The 17,298-nt window shown below is 43.1% G+C and overlaps 1 protein-coding gene across 2 annotated transcripts in view; it reads left to right on the top strand.

Annotated features, from left to right (window-relative positions):
- The window catches only part of SLC41A1 (solute carrier family 41 member 1), a 90,441-nt gene that overhangs the window by 37,707 nt on the left and 35,436 nt on the right, over positions 1-17,298 (top strand). For both annotated transcript variants that reach the window (XM_075335700.1, XM_075335701.1), the window contains exons 3-6: positions 2,088-2,195; positions 9,747-9,818; positions 13,654-13,798; positions 13,939-14,085. In XM_075335700.1, coding sequence (XP_075191815.1) covers positions 2,088-2,195; positions 9,747-9,818; positions 13,654-13,798; positions 13,939-14,085 — 472 coding nt within the window. The remainder of the gene's footprint in view (positions 1-2,087; positions 2,196-9,746; positions 9,819-13,653; positions 13,799-13,938; positions 14,086-17,298) is intronic.

Here is a 17,298-nt window from a genome sequence, read left to right as displayed (position 1 = left end):
CCTGCACCGGGAATCTTGTTAAAGTTGAGGGTCGCATGGATTCAACTCAGTATCGGCAGATTCTTGACAATGTGCAAGAATCAGTGACGAAGTTGAAGTTACGCAGGAGATGGATATTTCAGCAAGACAATGATCCAAAACACCGCTCCAAATCTACTCAGGCATTCATGCAGAGGAACAATTGCAATGTTCTGGAATGGCCATCCCAGTCCCCAGACCTGAATATCATTGAAAATCTGTGGGATGACTTGAAGCGTGCTGTCCATGCTCGGCGACCATCAAACCTAACTGAACTGGAATTGTTTTGTAAACAGGAATGGTCAAATATACCTTCATCCAGGATCCAGGAACTCATTAAAAGCTACAGGAAGCGACAGAGGCTGTTATGTTTGCAAAAGGAGGATCTATAAAATATTAATGTCACTTTTATATTGAGGTGCCCATACTTTTGCACCTGTCAAATTTTGTTTAAATGCGGATTGCACATTTTCTGTTAGTACAATAAACCTCATTTCAATTCAGAAATATTACTCAGTCCATCAGTTATTAGATAAATGAAACTGAAATAGCTGTTGCAAAACCCCAAATTTTTATATAAAGAAAAAAGGTTCACATTAATAGGGGTGCCCAAACTTTTTTCGTGTGTGTATATATGTGTATATGTATATGTATATGTATACGTGTGTGTGTGTGTGTGTGTATATGTGTGTATATATATATATATATATATATATATATATATATATATATATATATATATATATATATATATATATATATATATATATATATATATATATATATATATATATATATATATATATATATATATATATATATATATAATATATATATATTTTCTTTTTTTTTTTAATTTATTTAATGCATACAATTTTGGTGGGGTCTACTTGGAGAGTTAGGCTATATGCGCACAGTGCGTTTTTTGCTGCGTTTTTGCGCGTTTTTCGGGTGCGTTTTTGGCCTTAAAACTGCAGGACTTTGCTTCCCCAGCAAAGTCTATGAGTTTTCATTTTTGCTGTCCGCACACATCTGTTTTTGTTTTTTTTTTTACCTGCGTTTTTGAGTTAAAAAAAAAAAAATGGACATGTCAGTTCTTTCCTGCGTTTTTCTGCGTTTTCCCCCCATGCAATGCATTGGAAAAACGCAGCAAAACGCAGAGATCAAAAACGCACCAAATTGCGGTAAAAACGCATGCGTTTTTTTGATGCGTTTTTTTTCGACGCAGGTGCGTTTTTAGCGGCCAAAAACGCAGCGTCAAAAAGACGCAGTGTGCGAACCTAGCCTTAACATGTTTCCAACAGTTGCTATGATGAAAGCACATACAATATGTAGAGATCTACAAATTCTGTGTTGCATACAAGGCTTTATAGGAGAAGAGTCAAGAACAATCAGTTCTGTAATTTGCTTATCTGTAAATAAGCAAATTTCAGTCTAACAAAAGATCTACAATGACAAACCCGATAACCATAAATTCATTATTTTGTAGTTTTACCTTTTTTGCTCTGGCTTCTATCATTTTGTTTTATAGCTTAATGACTTTTAGATTGCTTCTGTTCAGGTATTTTATATGTTTAGGCCCCGTCATACATAGCGAGATCGCTAACGAGTTGCTGAGTCAGTTTCTGTGACGTAGCAACGATCTTGCCTGTGATCTCGTTATGTGTGACACCTACCAGCGATCAGGCCCCTGCTGTGAGATCTCTAGTTGTTGCCGAATGGTCCGGACCATTTCTTTCAAAGGTGATATCCTGCTGGGCAGAACACATCGCTGTTTGATCATTATACAGGTCGCTCATTGTTACTACGTCGTTGGCAAGGTCTGACTGTGTGACATCTCACCAGCGATCCTTATGAGGTCGTATCGTTGTCGGGATCGCTGGGAAGTGTGTGTGTGTGTGTGTGTGTGTGTGTGTGTGTGTGTGTGTGTGTGTGTGTGTGTCAGGGCCTTTTGTTTGTAAGAGAATTGAGCCCTGTTGCATTATCAGAAAATGAAGTTTGAACAGTTTGATTTTCCAATAAGATTACCAAACTTTTTTCTTTTTTTTTTTTTTTGCCTGTATTTTCAGCACTGGGACGTCTTTACAAACGTTACAGAAGTGTTCATCTTGGTGCCGGCTCTTCTTGGCCTTAAAGGGAATCTGGAAATGACTCTGGCATCGCGCCTCTCAACTGCGGTGAGTATTCTCTATAGCTTCCTGATCTGGCATAGTATCGAAGAGCTAAAACAAATGTTTCGTCAGATGATTGACTATATAATGCTGGACCTTGGAGTGTTTTGTATTTTCCTCCTGACACGAAGTGTGGGACTGGTGCATTGTCTTTCACCTTGAGACAGAAGGAAAAAAAAAATATCCAGGTATCATAATTCTTTCCCTACCAGGATTGTGTGGTACATCCTTGGAGTATAGCATCTCTGTAGCCCAGCACGTATGAGACTTGTCCTGGCTGCAACTGGCCATATCTCAGCCACACTGCTGATCCAGGCAATCTCTGCTTCAAAATGAGAAGCTGCCACGGAGTCTGAGATCACAGGTCAATTTGAGGGTCTGCAGCTGTCACTCCTGACTCTCCCTTTTAACGTTAAAGCGACTTTTCAGCACAGAATGACTGTTCAAACTAAGAACAGGCGCTCAATACCTCTTGGCGAGGCCGAACACTTTAAGTGCACCTTGCCACCTGCTTGTTTTCAATCTATATCCATCCTTTGTTGGCTTTAATAAGCCAGAGCCGTCAAAAGGTGGAGATAGATGGGAAAACGAGCAGATGGGAAGGTGCACTTAAGTATTTGGGCCCGCCATGATGGACGAGCACCTGTTCTTGGTTTGAACAGTCATTCTGTGCTGACAAGTCCATTTTACGTTCTCACAATGATTTTTTTTTTTTGGACTATTTTTTTAGATGCCACATACTTGTCATTCTGCAAAAAACACTGCGTCTTACAGTTGCAGCAAAGTGGATGAGATTTACAAAAATCTCTCATGCCCGCAGGGTTTTTTTTTTTCTTCTTGCTAGTATGCTGTGTGTTACGTGCAGATTTTCCCTATAGAATTCCAGTAGATGTGAAAAATCCACAGTTTCTGCTGTGGAATGGCACTAAAAGGAAAAAGGCAAGCTACCTAGACATGACGAGCCAATATAGTTTTGTCAAAGCAACAAAAAAATACCAGCAAGTATTAAAAACAAAGCAGCTGTATTGAAAATGTGCCAGAAAAGAAAACACAAACTGCAGTGTCAAAAAGCACAATAAAAAAAACATACACATGTAAACTAATAAGTAAAATCTGCAACATCAAAAACTCACCAATACTCATTGTGATTACGTAGACTAAGGCCGGGGCCACACGGGGACGACTGCGATCCTCTCATGACACTCGGCTCTCGCTGGCAGCACAGTGGGAGCCGAGTTTAATGCGAGTGTCACTGCGACTGAGGTTCAATCATGCAATCGGACCTCGGCTGCGGGGGGAGGGCCAGTGCTGAGGAGGAGAAAGAGGAATTTGTCTCCCTCTCTCCTCCGTTTCCAGCTATTGCCATTCTCGCTTTGCGCACTCATGAGGACCCACTCACACTTGCGCAATTTTGACTCAAACGGAATCCGTCAGTAATGTAGTACAGTTCATTTATTTACAGTGGAAGCGCGACATCATGTGGACACAAGCGGGTACTGCATGACACACACACGCGCCATAGTAACGCGCTTCCACTGTAAATAAATGAACTGTACTACATTAGTGACGGATTCCGTTTGCGTCAAAATAGCGCAAGTGTGAAACTAGCCTTACACTGGTGTAATGAAAGTGCAGTGCGAATTATTTATTTATTTATTTTCTCGCCCCCATAGACTTAAATGGGTGCGAGAGAAACCAGGATCGCATTGCACCCGCAGCATGTTGCGACAGTTTTCTCGGTCTGATTAGGGCTAATATTAGGTTAATATTGGTCCGAGTGGTATGCAATATTTTATCGCATTCCAGTCGCTCCGATTTTCATGCCGTGTGGCTTAGGCCTAAAGGTGTGCTTTTTGGTTTTGTTTTTTTGCTTTTTTTTTCGCTAGATCCACACAAAAATGTAAAAACAAAACCTGTTGTCAGAGCCAGTGTAGCAGTGATTTCTCCTCACATCTGCACCATTTTACTGCTGTGTGATTCTCGGAATACAGCCTTTTGTCTTCCTTGCTGAGTTACTACTCTTCACCTCCTGGAAATCGCCCTTCCTGCATTACATGGCTTATCTTGGCCTCTCTTTTATGGCATCCTCTGCTAGTACACTGCCCATCTACACTGTGTGCAGAGTTATTAGGCAAATGAGTATTTTGATCACATGATACTTTTTATACATGTTGTCCTACTCCAAGCTGTATAGGCTTGAGGGCCAACTACCAATTAAGTAAATCAGGTGATGTGCATCTCTGTAATGAGGAGGGGGGAGGTGTAATGACATCAACACCCTATATAAGGTGTGCTTAATTATTAGGCAACTTCCTATCCTTTGGCAAAGTGGGTCTGAATAGAAATTTGACAAGCTCTGCAAAGTCCAAAATTGTGAGATGTCTTGTAGAGGGATGCAGTAGTCTTGAAATTTGACAAACTTTTGATGCGTGATCACCGAACAATCAAGCGTTTCATGCCAATAGCCAACAGGGTCGCAAGAAGCGTGTTGGGCAAAAGCGCAAAATAACTGCCCATGAATTGAGGAAAATCAAGCGTGAAGATGCCAAGATGCCATTTGCTACCAGTTTGGTCATATTTCAGAGCTGCAACGTTACTGGAGTATCCAAAAGCACAAGGTGTGCCATACTCGGGGACATGCCCAAGGTAAGGAAGGCTGAAAAACTACCACCTTTGAACAAGAAACATAAGCGAAAACGTAAAGAACTGGGCCAATAAATATCTTAAGACTGATTTTTCAAAGGTTTTATGGACTGATGAAATAAGTGACTCTTGATTGGCCAGATGGATGGGCCAGAGGCTGGATCAGTAAAGGGTAGAGAGCTCCACTCCGACTCAGACGCCAGCAAGGGGGAGGTGGGGTACTGGTATGGGCTGGTATCATCAAAGATGAACTTGTGGGACCTTTTTGGGTTGAGGATGGAGTGATTGTCAACTCCCAGACCTACTGCCAGTTTCTGGAAGACAACTTCTTCAATCAGTGGTACAGGAAAAGTCAATATCGTTAAAAAAAAAAAACAAACAAAAAAAACCCCATGATTTTCATGCATGACAATGCTCCATCACATGCATCGAACTACTCCACAGCATGGTGGCCAGTAAAGGTCTAAAAGATAAAAAAAGAAAAAAAAAAATGACATGGCCTCTTGTACACCTGATCTGAACCCCATAGAGAACCTGTAGTCCCTCCAAAAAATGTGAGATCTACAGGGAGGGGAAAAACAGTACACCTCTCGGAACAGTGTCTGAGAGGCTGTGGTAGCTGCTGCACGCAATGTTGATCGTAAACAGATCAAGCAACTGACAGAATCTATGGATGGTAGGCTGTTGAGTGTCATCATAAAGAAAGGTGGCTATATTGGTCTAATGTTTGGGGGGTTTGTTTTTGCATGTCAAATGTTTATTTTCACCAGGTAAACCAATATAACTGCACAAAATTTAGAAATAAACAAGTGAGATGGGAATATATTTAGTTTTTATTAAGTTGCCTAATAATTCTACACAGTAATGGTTACCTGCACAAACAGATGTCCTCCTAAGATAGCCAAATCTAAAAAAAAAACCCACCAGTGCAACTTCCAAAAATATTAGGCTTTGATATTCAGCGCTGAGAGGTGATGGGCGCGCATATGTAATGAGCGGGCCCACGTGGTCACGGCAGGCGCTGCCACAGCCTGCTCGTGCCGCCAATGACCCACTCCACCGCAGCACCCTCCTTCCCGGCCGCAGCCCTATAGTGTGACCATAAGATGCACCCCCCCACTTTCGCCCAACATTGGGGGAAAAAAGCGCGTCTTATGGTTTGAAAAATACGGTAGTTGTTGATTAATAATAATAAAAAAAAAACAAAAAACAAACCTCTAAAATACAACTTTCCTAATAATGCTGCACACGTTGTATATATGGCACCATCCTGCAGTACACTGCTCCTCCTGCAGTATGTTGCTCCTCAGCCTGCTGCAGTACATCGTTCCTCTCGGCCCTTCTACATCCGCCTCCTGCAGTATACCACTCCACTAATTTCCCTCTGTGTACAGCCTCTTCCTGCAGTAGAGCCTTCCTATCATGCCCCATCCCTCACTAAATCACTTCTTCTCAGAACCCCGGATAAACGACTCGATCATGCAGCCCATTGCTCATCTTTGTAGGCTGACCGCGATCCCTCCACCATTTCTTGTTCTGGATGCAGAGACTGCTCAATCACCAACTATCTTCCGCTACCCGAACTGAGTGTGCAGATCAACCCTTTTTTTGCATTGCAGGATAATAATCGTGTTTCATGCATAGACAGTCTTTGTTTATAGGCAGTGCTGAAGTTCTAATGTCAGTGGTGATGTTGTGTATACTAGCTAGTACAGTTTTGCTGAAGATCATGTGACCTTGTATAACTAGCATCAGTGAAATCACAACCCACATCTATAACATTAGACCGAATCATTAATACAACTATACTCTACACATGCCCATATTGCTTTACAGAATTTTTTTTAAAAAATTGGGACAACCTCCTTTTAACCCATGATATCTCGGGCTGGGCTGTGACCACAGCGGTTATTCTGGATTCTTTTTAAAACTGAAGACAATTGCTGTTGCAGCTGTGATGCCGGCTGCACTACATCCTGTTCCATGCATCTGGCACTTAATGCTGCTGGTGGGACCCTATGTATTGTAATGCTGTAAAGTATACATTGTCAGGAAATGTGGTTATAAAGTTGGTATGTCTGTACATGTTGTAACAGTAATCCCAACACAACCTCATTCCTTGGTTTTGACCAGGAGAATGAGGGATTTGTTTTAAAGGTTAATTGGATGTCTCCAGCTGTTCACTAATGGTGACTCCTATGACTTGGTGTTGACAATGAAGAAATGCCCACACTATAATGTAATGTTTACACCTTGGCAGGAGAATTGACGTGTGGGAAAGGTACAAATGGTGACCAGGTCACGCTGTCCCTTAAGAGGACAAGGTAACCTGGAACCTTTTTAGAAAGTCAAATTATTACAACACAGCATGGTAAAATGTCTTAAATCCTAGATGGCCTATTAGTCTTAATGAAGAGCTTCAGGTCACAACACAATTTACTGATGATCTGGACTTCTGACAATTATGTTCTCAATCTCAGTAAGCCTTTCCTGCTCATGCTCCTTTTTTAATTGCCCTATGTTTTTTCCTTCTTATTTATTCCTATTGAGCTTCTTATGCTTTAAGTTACCATAGGCTTTGCAAACTTTGGGTGTGGGTCAAGTTTGGTATCTCTCTGGTACTGCAAATGTTGCCTTTTTAAAGGGGATAACTTCTCCATCATTGAGGTCCCGTCACTGGCCCACCAGGTCTCTGAAGAGCACCTTGTGAATACAGAGGTGGTCAGTAAAATTAATCACCACGCCATTCATCCATAGGCTGGTTTCAGACGTCCGTGTTTCAGGTACGTGTGACATCCGATTTAAACACGGATGCCACACATACCCATGTTGTTTGCTGTATTTGCTGTTACTCACATGGCTGTGTTTTCACACGGACCGTGTGACCTCTCACGGATGTGATCCGTGTGACAAGTACCAGAGTAAACACGGGTCTTTTGTAATAAAAATATGTTCTATATTTGCCTCTCTACAGCGATTCTGGCTCTGCTGCCTCACACTCCTGACCCCCACTCATTATACTTGCTGAATATTCACTGGAGTGAGGAGCTGGAAGCTGGAGCAGCGCTGGGGACTTTAGTTCCTGTGTGTGTGTGTGTGTGTTGAGAAGCTGGAATCCGAAGCATCGCGGGGACTCATCACAGTTCCGAATTAACTCTGATGAAGCTGTAGCGCGTGGGTCATCAGAGTTCATTGGGAACTCCGATGACCACCTGGATATCACTGTGCTTGCAGAATACTTGCCTGTCCTCAGCGATGCTGTACCCAGCGTTGTCCCCGCGATACTCCGGTTTCCAGGTCCTGAGTGCGGTGAATAATCTATGAATATAATGAGCGCCAGTCATGAGCGGGAGGCAGCAGAGCCGAAGAAAGCAGGTAAGTATGAAAAATCTTTTTATTTCAGACTAGTGGTTGTTTGTTTTTTTTTTTTTTTTTTTTTCCGGTACCAGTCACATATGCAAATACGGATGTCACATGTGTGACACACACATGACCATAACCATGCGTGTGACTGGTACCTGATTAAACACGGACGTCTCAAACTGGCTTTATGGGAATGCCAAAGGCCTGCAGAGCACTAAGAATGGATGGAGCGTTTATGAACCTGATCAACCACCACTACATTCACATAGGGCTCTTTAGAGCCCAAAATTTAAATCGCTGGGGGTCCCAATAGTTTCCCCCTCCCCCACACGATTGGAACATTAACCCCTATCTCATGCTTCCAAACTTGAGAATACTGCTTTGAATCGTAACCGTCGTTTGTTTTTATTTCATAAATCAATAGTGCACATGATAATAAGCAACTTTGTAATATTTCTTATCATGGAAATCTGCTTCTTTCTCTGCCAGAATTGATCGGTCATTATCAACATTCCCAATTCTGAGGTAAAATCTGGATTCAGTGAAGACTTTCCCATTACGGAGATAGGAGATGGCAACGGTTACTGATGAGATTTAGAGATCGGCGAATAGTAACTATTCGTGTTCAGATGATGCTTACCGAATACCAAGTACTCTTCCAGTATTTGTCACGTCAAGTATAATGCTCGTGTTCCCCATTGACTTGCATTAGGTTCGTTATTTGTAACGAATTCCGGAATAGTACTTTAGGATTCTTTACAAATTAATCCGTACATAAATAGTTACTATTTGCTCATCACTACTGGGGTTCTTTGATGGGAGGAGACACCGGAGCTCTGCCTCATATAGATTGAGAGAGAGGCAGGTGGGAGGGTGCACTTAATGTTTGGCCACTCCATGATGCATCGGGTGCCTGTAATTGGTCTGTACAGTCATTTTGTGGTGGTAGTCCCTTTTTTAAGGGGTTCAACGTACATGCGCTCCTGCATCATGGCGGGGCCCATCATTTAAAAACACTTTCCCACCTGCTGGTCACAGAGCCAGTGAAGGGTAGAGATAGGGAAAACAAGCAGGTGGGAAGGGTAACTTAAATGCCTGGCCCTGTCACAATGCCCAAGTGCCTGTACTTTGTCACCACAGAATGACTGTTCAGACAGTCACTTTTTAATGGCACCCAGCCTTATGCATTTAGTACTGGATGCAAACTCTGCCTGAATATTTAAAGTGCAGAGAGAAGAAATAAAAAATCTTTTTGAGAACCTAGAATTAGAAGTTAATGATTGGGGTTGGAACAAAACAATTGACAATGGTCCACTTTACTGATAATTTATGATGCATTTCTTTCCATGGTTGTAGTCTATAAATTAATTAAAAGAAAGATTGGCCATATGAGTGTTAACAGACTGAAAAAATGTATTTAGCTTTACTAGTATACTCCTTTTGCACTTCAACTGTAAAGTGTTGACTCACATTGAATACAACATTTGTGTCAACAATGGCATGGCTATAGATATTCAATAATTTTTTTTTTTTTTAAATTTTATATTTTAGGCCAATATTGGACAAATGGAAACTGCCAAAGAAAAGTGGTCAATGATTGTTGGCAATATGGCACTAATACAGGTAGGCTTTGCTGGACTATTTTAACACATTTTTAAGGTGTTTTTAGTTATACTCTTGATTTTGGCAGTTTAAAATTTGATGGCACCTTCCCTTTAAATCTTGTTTTTTCAGTAACTGAAAAAATGTAAAGTATTAATGTTTTTAATGTTTTTGTTTTTTAATTGAGCAAAATATATAAAACATTTTAAAAGCTTGATATGTTCCACTCTTAAACACTAGGGGAGCAGCTGCTGAAATCCTAGTGTACAACTAGCCTAGATTCCACCCACTTTTACTGCAGTTGTAATCTAACAGGTGTCTGATGTGTCACCCCCCCCCCCCCCCGAAAACTGCTGGTATAGTACGTCGCTGTATACTGTGCCCCTTAATATAGTGCTCCATATAGTACACAGCTCTGCTATATCAGTGTGCAATGATATTGCAGAACTTTGTTAGTGTTCATTGCACATTAGCATGATTTCTCTGCTTTGCTTTAGGCCTTTCACACGTCAGTGATTCTGGTACGTATGTGCTAGTTTTTATATGTACCAGAATCACTGACATACGCAGACCCATTATCAATGAGTCTATGCTCACATCAGTGAATTTTCACTGACAGTGTCTCCATGCGGCGTACACGTGTGTCCGTTATTTCCGCACAGAGACATGTCCGTTTTTTTTTTTTTTTTTTTGGTATCACTGATGTCCCACGGACCACACTATGGTGTGGTCCGTGAAACTCGTACCAGAAAAACACGGGCATTTAAAATAAAAAGCTTTATATACTCGCCTTCTCCGGCCTTTACTGCCTCCTCCTTCCAGCCCAGTTACTTATTCTCATGCATATTAATTTATGCACGGAACAGCTGACCCAGAAGTAGCTGCAGCGGGGTCGGCGGCAACATGAAACACAGCAGAGTCGGAGAGTTAAGCACCACGGACAGCAGGAGCGGGGACAGGTGAATTTAACTCAATGTGCTATCACGGATCACTGATCACGGATAGCATATGGCTAACCAACGCTGTGCCGTGAATCATTGCACACGGAGGGACATACGTGTTTTTAACCCGTGTGAAAAGACGTTTTTCACTGATGTGAAATAGGCCTTAAACGCAGCGGGGAGCGTTGATCTGCAGCCAGGCATTGTACTATAGATGTTAGGCTGCGATCAACGCTCCCCGCCACCGCTACGCACCCCATTCCAGGACCTCCGCTCCCAGCACCTGTTATTGTGAACCTGGTGTCTTGGCAGCTCCTCCTGTCACCGCGTGGAGTACAGTGACAGGAGGAGCTACTGGTGAAAGCAGCTAATGTCCCCTGTGATCACTGCCCTGCTGCATCTACTCACCTCTTTCCTGGACCTCTGCTTCCAGCAGCTACTCCGGTCAGCCCGGTGTCTCGGCAACGCCTCCTGTCACCGCTTGACTAGCGGTGACTGGGGGAAAGTGAAGGGCACAGTATACGCTGTGGGCTTCATAAGGATGGCGGTGGTCTCCTCCCAGAGCTGTGAGCTGGACAGCTCAGCAGATGAGTCCAGGTCACAGCAGGGAGCAGCCACTGTGTAGGAGATGGGATTGAAGGCAGACTATTATCTGTATGCACAGGGACTGCCGTATTTGCGGTGCGTAACTATCGTTATACATTGCAAATCCAAGATGGAAGCCCTCAGTGTTTGAGTCAAAATAGAATTAAAAACTAAATCAATCCCTTCAGCTCTGGGGCACTTTCCGTTTTTGTTTTTTGCTCCCCTTCTTCCGAGAGCCGTAACTTCTTTTTTTTTTTTTTTTTTTTTCCGTTAATCTTGCCATATGAGAGCTTGTTTTTTGCAGGACAAGTTGTACTTTTTAAATGAAACCATAAGTTTTACCATATGGTGTACTGGAAAACTGCAAAAAAAAGTGTGATGGCACAATAGTGTTTGGGATGTTTAATTCACGGTGTTCACTATATGGTAAAACTGATGTGTGGGTATGATGCCTGAGGTCGGTGCGAGTTTGTAGACACCAAATATGTATAGGTTTACTTTTATCTAAAGGGTTAAAAAAATTCACAAGATTGTCCAATAAAAGTGGCGCAAGTTTTGCGCCATTTTCCGAAACACATAGCGTTCTCATTTTTTTGGGATCTATGGCTCAGTGACGGCTTATTTTTTGCGTCTCGAGCTGACGTTTCGAATGGTACCATTTTTGCGCAGATGCTACGTTTTGATCGCCTGTTATTGCATTTTGCGTAAAACTTGCGGCGACCAAAAAACGTAATTTTGGAGTTTGGAATTTTTTTTGCCACTACGCCGTTTACCAATCAGATTAATTGATTTTATATTTTGATCGGGCATTTCTGACGCGGCGATACCAAATATGTGTATTTTTATTTTTTAACCCTTTAATTTTCAATGGGGGAAAGGGGGGTGATTTGAACTTTTATTTTTTTTTTTTTTTTTTGTTTTTTTTTAAATTTTACTAGTCCCCCTAGGGGCTAAAGCGATCAGCAATCCGATCGCTCTTATCTATCTGCTGATCACAGCTATACAGCTGTAAACAGCAGATTCAGTCACTTTCTGTTTCTCTCTGCTCGCGGCCAAGGGAAAACGAAAGTGAAACTTCATAGCTGCAGGCGTCATCACATGACCCTGTGCTACGATGGCAACCACCGAAAGTCACGTGACTTCCGGTGGGGGCGGCGGTAAGTGAAAAACATGACGGCGCGCATATAGATCTTGCTGCCAGACTTTGGCAGCGAGATTTAAGGGGTTAAATATTGCGAGTGGAAGCGATTCCACTCGCAACATGCAGGCACACATGTCAGCTGTTGAAAACAGCTGATATGTGTGCTGACCGCCGCCTGCCCGCGGCAGGGGGCGGGGCTTAACGGGACACGCTCCATGACTGATATATCCGTCCATGGTCGTGAATGGGGTTAAAGAATTTAATTTTGCATTCAAAACTAATTTATTCCATAACCAGTGATTAATACAACTACAATTGCAACATCTTCGCTTTTTTAAAACAAAAAACAAAGGAGCATTAAAGTGAACCTGTCGGGTGCAATATGCACCCATAATCATAAGCAGTTCTGGGTGCATATTGCTAATTTATGCCTAACTGTCACAGCCTATAGTAGGTAGATAAAGCATCTTTAGCAAAACAATTTCTAAAGATCCCATATGATATGCTAATGAGGCCAGCGACTAGTCATAAGGATGTTAGTTCCCCTGGCTAGTCGGCCCCCTTAGCACATAAGCACATCCCTGTGGATGTGCTAACATGTTAATGAATGCGCAGCGTCAGGTGACATCCGTTTTCATGTGTACAATTCTATCATGTAGCAGAGACCACTGTAAATGGTCCTGTAAGTCCACTAATAGCTGCTGAGAAAAAAACAGATTGCACATGGGTGAAAAGTGAGAAAATGGTCCTACTCTCCTGGATGAGAATGGGACATTTTTTTTTTTTCTTTTCATAAGTTAGTGTGAGTCCAGCCTTAGGCCTGATCCCGGACTTTCAGTCATGCACACTATGAACCCGCGTGTATGCGTCCAGGCTTCAAATTCGTGTAGTGCGCATGATCAAAAGTCTTAATAGTTATTTAGTCCTACCACATAAAATGGTTAACTGGTTGAAAACATAAAAATTCAAGTTTTGAAAAATTAAGTACAATTTCACAAATTCCAGCGTTTTCCATGTAAAGTGAAACTAGTCAAATTTGAAAAATTTTGGCCAGTCCGGAAGGTGAAAACTGACACTGGCATGAAGAGGGTTAAATCAGTATCATAGTCAGTATGATTTGCTTTGTAGTGCTCTTTCAGTATGGACATAAATACGGTCTTATGCTATTGCATTTTTTTCCTTCTCTTAGGTACAAGCAACGGTTGTTGGCTTCCTGGCTTCTATTGCAGCAGTTATTTTTGGCTGGATCCCAGATGGCCATTTCCTTATGGAACATGCTGTGCTGTTGTGTGCGAGCAGTGTCTCTACAGCATTCATTGCTTCTCTCATCCTGGGTGAGCACTCCTGTGTTTCCTATGGGGGAATGTTCACATGTTTCCTGGTGATCCTTTAACCAAAATAACAAAATATATATTTTGGCCTGTCTATTATGCACACTTGATGATAATAAAAGTATTGATGTGTTCTTTTGTAGGTCTTGTAATGATTGGGGTAATTATTGGTTCTAAAAAGCTTGGTATTAATCCTGACAATGTGGCCACACCTATTGCTGCCAGCCTTGGAGACCTGGTGACTTTGGCATTGCTGTCTGGTATTAGCTGGGGCCTCTACAAAGAAATGAGTAAGTAACAGAGTATAATATGAAATATAAACTTTTTTTTACATATGAATTTAAAGAGTATTTTACACCAGTTTTGGCACGTTAAACTGTCCAAGTCATGGAGGACTGACTGCTTTGCAACCATTCCCCCAACTAGTCCCAAAGAATGACTCTTGCCTGGTCAGCGTTATGCAGGGGAAAAGGTGACCACCCCCAGCGAAAAATCTTGAACTACACCACTAGTCTTTCTTAAAAAATTTTGTTAATCTCCACAACCAAGATGAAAAATGTAAAAATACAAACTGTTCTATGATGGGACCGGTTTAACATAATAAGATAGGTGAAAGTTCCATTCTTAAAGGAAACCTGATAACTGAACTCCCTCTCCTGCCTGATCGGCACCCCGTCACTTAATTGTGGGCTGTTGATTGTTACTGTGGCAACCCGAGGTTAAATCATGACCTCTGGGTTTGCTAGCTAGTGTGGCCTGTTAGACCATGCCAAGATCATGGTCTAAGAGGCATTCTGGAAGTGTAACCCTGGCAGGTGTAATGCGTGTCTATTTTCCATGCATCACACCAGTGATCAGAATAATATAAGTTAGCCTCATAGAGGGATTGAGTAAAAAAGTAAGGGGAAGGGGGGAATAGAAAATATACTGTATATCTCAATCCAAAATATATATTTTACTGTGGGTGCGGAAAACATTCAGACCCTTTTAAATTTTTCACTTTCTTTGCAGCCATTTGGTAAATTCAAAAAAGTCCCCCCCCCCCCCCCCCCTCATTTAAAGGGAACCAAACATCAGGATTTTCATGTATAGGGTGCAGCCAGTGCAGTACTAGCACTATCAGGCACAGGCTGTACATACCATCAGGGGGCAGCTCGGGTGTTTAGGCAGTGAAATCCAACTTTATAAAGTTTGAAAATTCGTGCACTTTTTGATTGACGTGTGCACCTCTCTCCTAATGTCCGGGCGTGTTATGGACGTTTATCCCCCCCCCTCCCCCCCCTGCGGCCTGTTCCTCCCTCTCACTGGCCGTATATAAATTTCTCTCTTCAGAAACATGGCGCCGGAGATGGCACCTGCGCATAGCGCTTATCTCCGGCGCCATGTTTCTGAAGCCCGCTGTACTTAGTATTTTGCCAACTCCGGCACACGTCAATCAAAAAGTGCACGAATTTTCAAACTTTATAAAGTTGGATTTCACTGACTAAACACCCGAGCTGCACCCTAATTATGTACACACTGTGCCTGATAGTGCCAGTACTGCACTGACAGCACCTTTATACATGAAAAATCCTGATGTTTGGTTCCCTTTAACCCCATAGCGATGGCCTAACGACTCAAGACGTCGGAAAAACAGGGTACTTATTCTGTTCCGACGTCTTGAGACGTCAGGCCGTAAAAAGCTTGTAGCGCCCCCCCCCCCCCCCCACAGTGACGAAAAATCTCGGGGGTTTCAGCTACCGGAGGTAGCTGAGACCCCCAAGATTATGAATCGGGGTGTTTTTTTTGGACCCCGATAATGTGAACACATGAAAAAAAAAAATGGCCGGTAAAACTGATTTCTTTTTCATCTGACATGATCAAACATGTCAGATGAGAAAGAAATCTAAACCCCTAGTGCCCCCAAAGCCCCCGGTACCGGAGAGTCCCCCCACCCCCACCCCCACCCCTACCCCCACCGGACATCCAAAATGGCGCCGAAGCGCACAGAAAACTGCCGCCGGCGCCGGGTCTGCAGTCATTTCCCTCCGATCTGAAATGATCAAACATTTCAGATCGGAGGGAAATGTCCTCCCCCCTGACCCCTCCTCCGGTCCACCGGAGCCCTCTGGTTTACCGCAGCTCCCCCTCCCCCCCCCCCCCCCCCCCCCCCCCCCCGCCGAGCATGCAAGTTTGCGTCACATGCGGCAGAAAAGTCGTCCCCAGGTCCCCCGGTCAGGGACGCTGACGTCGCTGCTGCACAGGCTGCTCCACTGTGGACCGGGGGAGAGTGAGTGCAGTGATCTGCAGCCACACTCCTCACATGGAGAGACTGCTGTTCCAGAACATGGGGGGTACGTTCTGTGAGCGTGCCCCTCATATTCTGGAATGAGGTTACTGCAGGTCACTCTGCCCTAAGTTGGACCGGGGCAGTGTGAGTGCAGTATTCTCAGATTACTGCACCCACACTGCTCATGGAGAGCTTGCTCTTCCAGAAAATGGGGGATACGTTCCCTGAACGTGTCCCCCATATTCTAGAAGGTCCAGAGTTGCCGAGGGACCTCCAAAATGGATTACAGCGACCGAAATTTATTTATTTTCAATAAATTGGTGAAAGAGGAATGTTTCGGGGAGTTTTTTTTTTTTTTTTCAAATTTTTTTTTTGTCTTTATTTTTTTCTATTACTTGACTGGGTTAGTGATGTCTGGTATCTGTTTAGATGCCGTGACATCACTAACCCCAGGGCTTGATGCCAGGTGACATTACAGCTGGTATCAACCCCGTATATTACTCCGTTTGCCACCGCACCAGGGCGCGGGATGAGCTGGAGCGAAGCGCCAGGATTGGCGCATCTAATGGATGCGCCACTTCTGGGGCGGCTGCGGCCTGCTATTTTTAGGCTGGGAAGAGTCCAATAACCATGGCTCTTCTCACCCTGAGAATACCAGACCCCAGCTGTCCGCTTCACCTTGGCTGGTGATCTAATTTGGGGGGGACCCCACTTTTTTTTTTTTTTTTTTTTTTTTTTTTTTTTAAAAAAACGCCTGGGGAGCCCTCCAAATTGATCACCAGCTAAGGTGAAGCTGTCAGCTGTGGTTTGCAGGCTACAGCTGTCTGCTTTACCCTAGCTGGCTATCAAAAATAGGGGGGACCCCACGTCGTTTATTTTAATTATTAATTTTTTGGGGGGCTAAATACAAGGCTAGGCACCCTTTAGTGCCACATGAAAGGCACTAAAGGGCGCCAGCTTAGAATATCCAGGGGGGTGGGACGTTATATATGTTTGACATCTATCCATTCATCCATTGTAGCATTTTAGGCTATGTGCCCACAATCAGGGTTTGCAGCGTTATGGGCGCAAAGTGTTTTCCCTGCATCCATAGCGCTGCATTGTGCAGTAGAAGCACAGTGGAAGGATTTTTAGAAATCTCATGCCCACTGGGCTTCTTTTCTCCGCAGCATAAACCGACCTGTGGCGCAGCTTCCTGAGCCTCAGCATGTCAATTTATGCTGCGGAGATGAGT

The sequence above is a fragment of the Anomaloglossus baeobatrachus genome, chromosome 2 (genome assembly GCF_048569485.1).
Source record: "Anomaloglossus baeobatrachus isolate aAnoBae1 chromosome 2, aAnoBae1.hap1, whole genome shotgun sequence".
NCBI lineage: Eukaryota > Metazoa > Chordata > Amphibia > Anura > Aromobatidae > Anomaloglossus > Anomaloglossus baeobatrachus.
The sequence above is the reverse complement of the archived record's forward strand: the minus strand, read 5'-3'. Positions and strand labels throughout refer to the sequence as shown.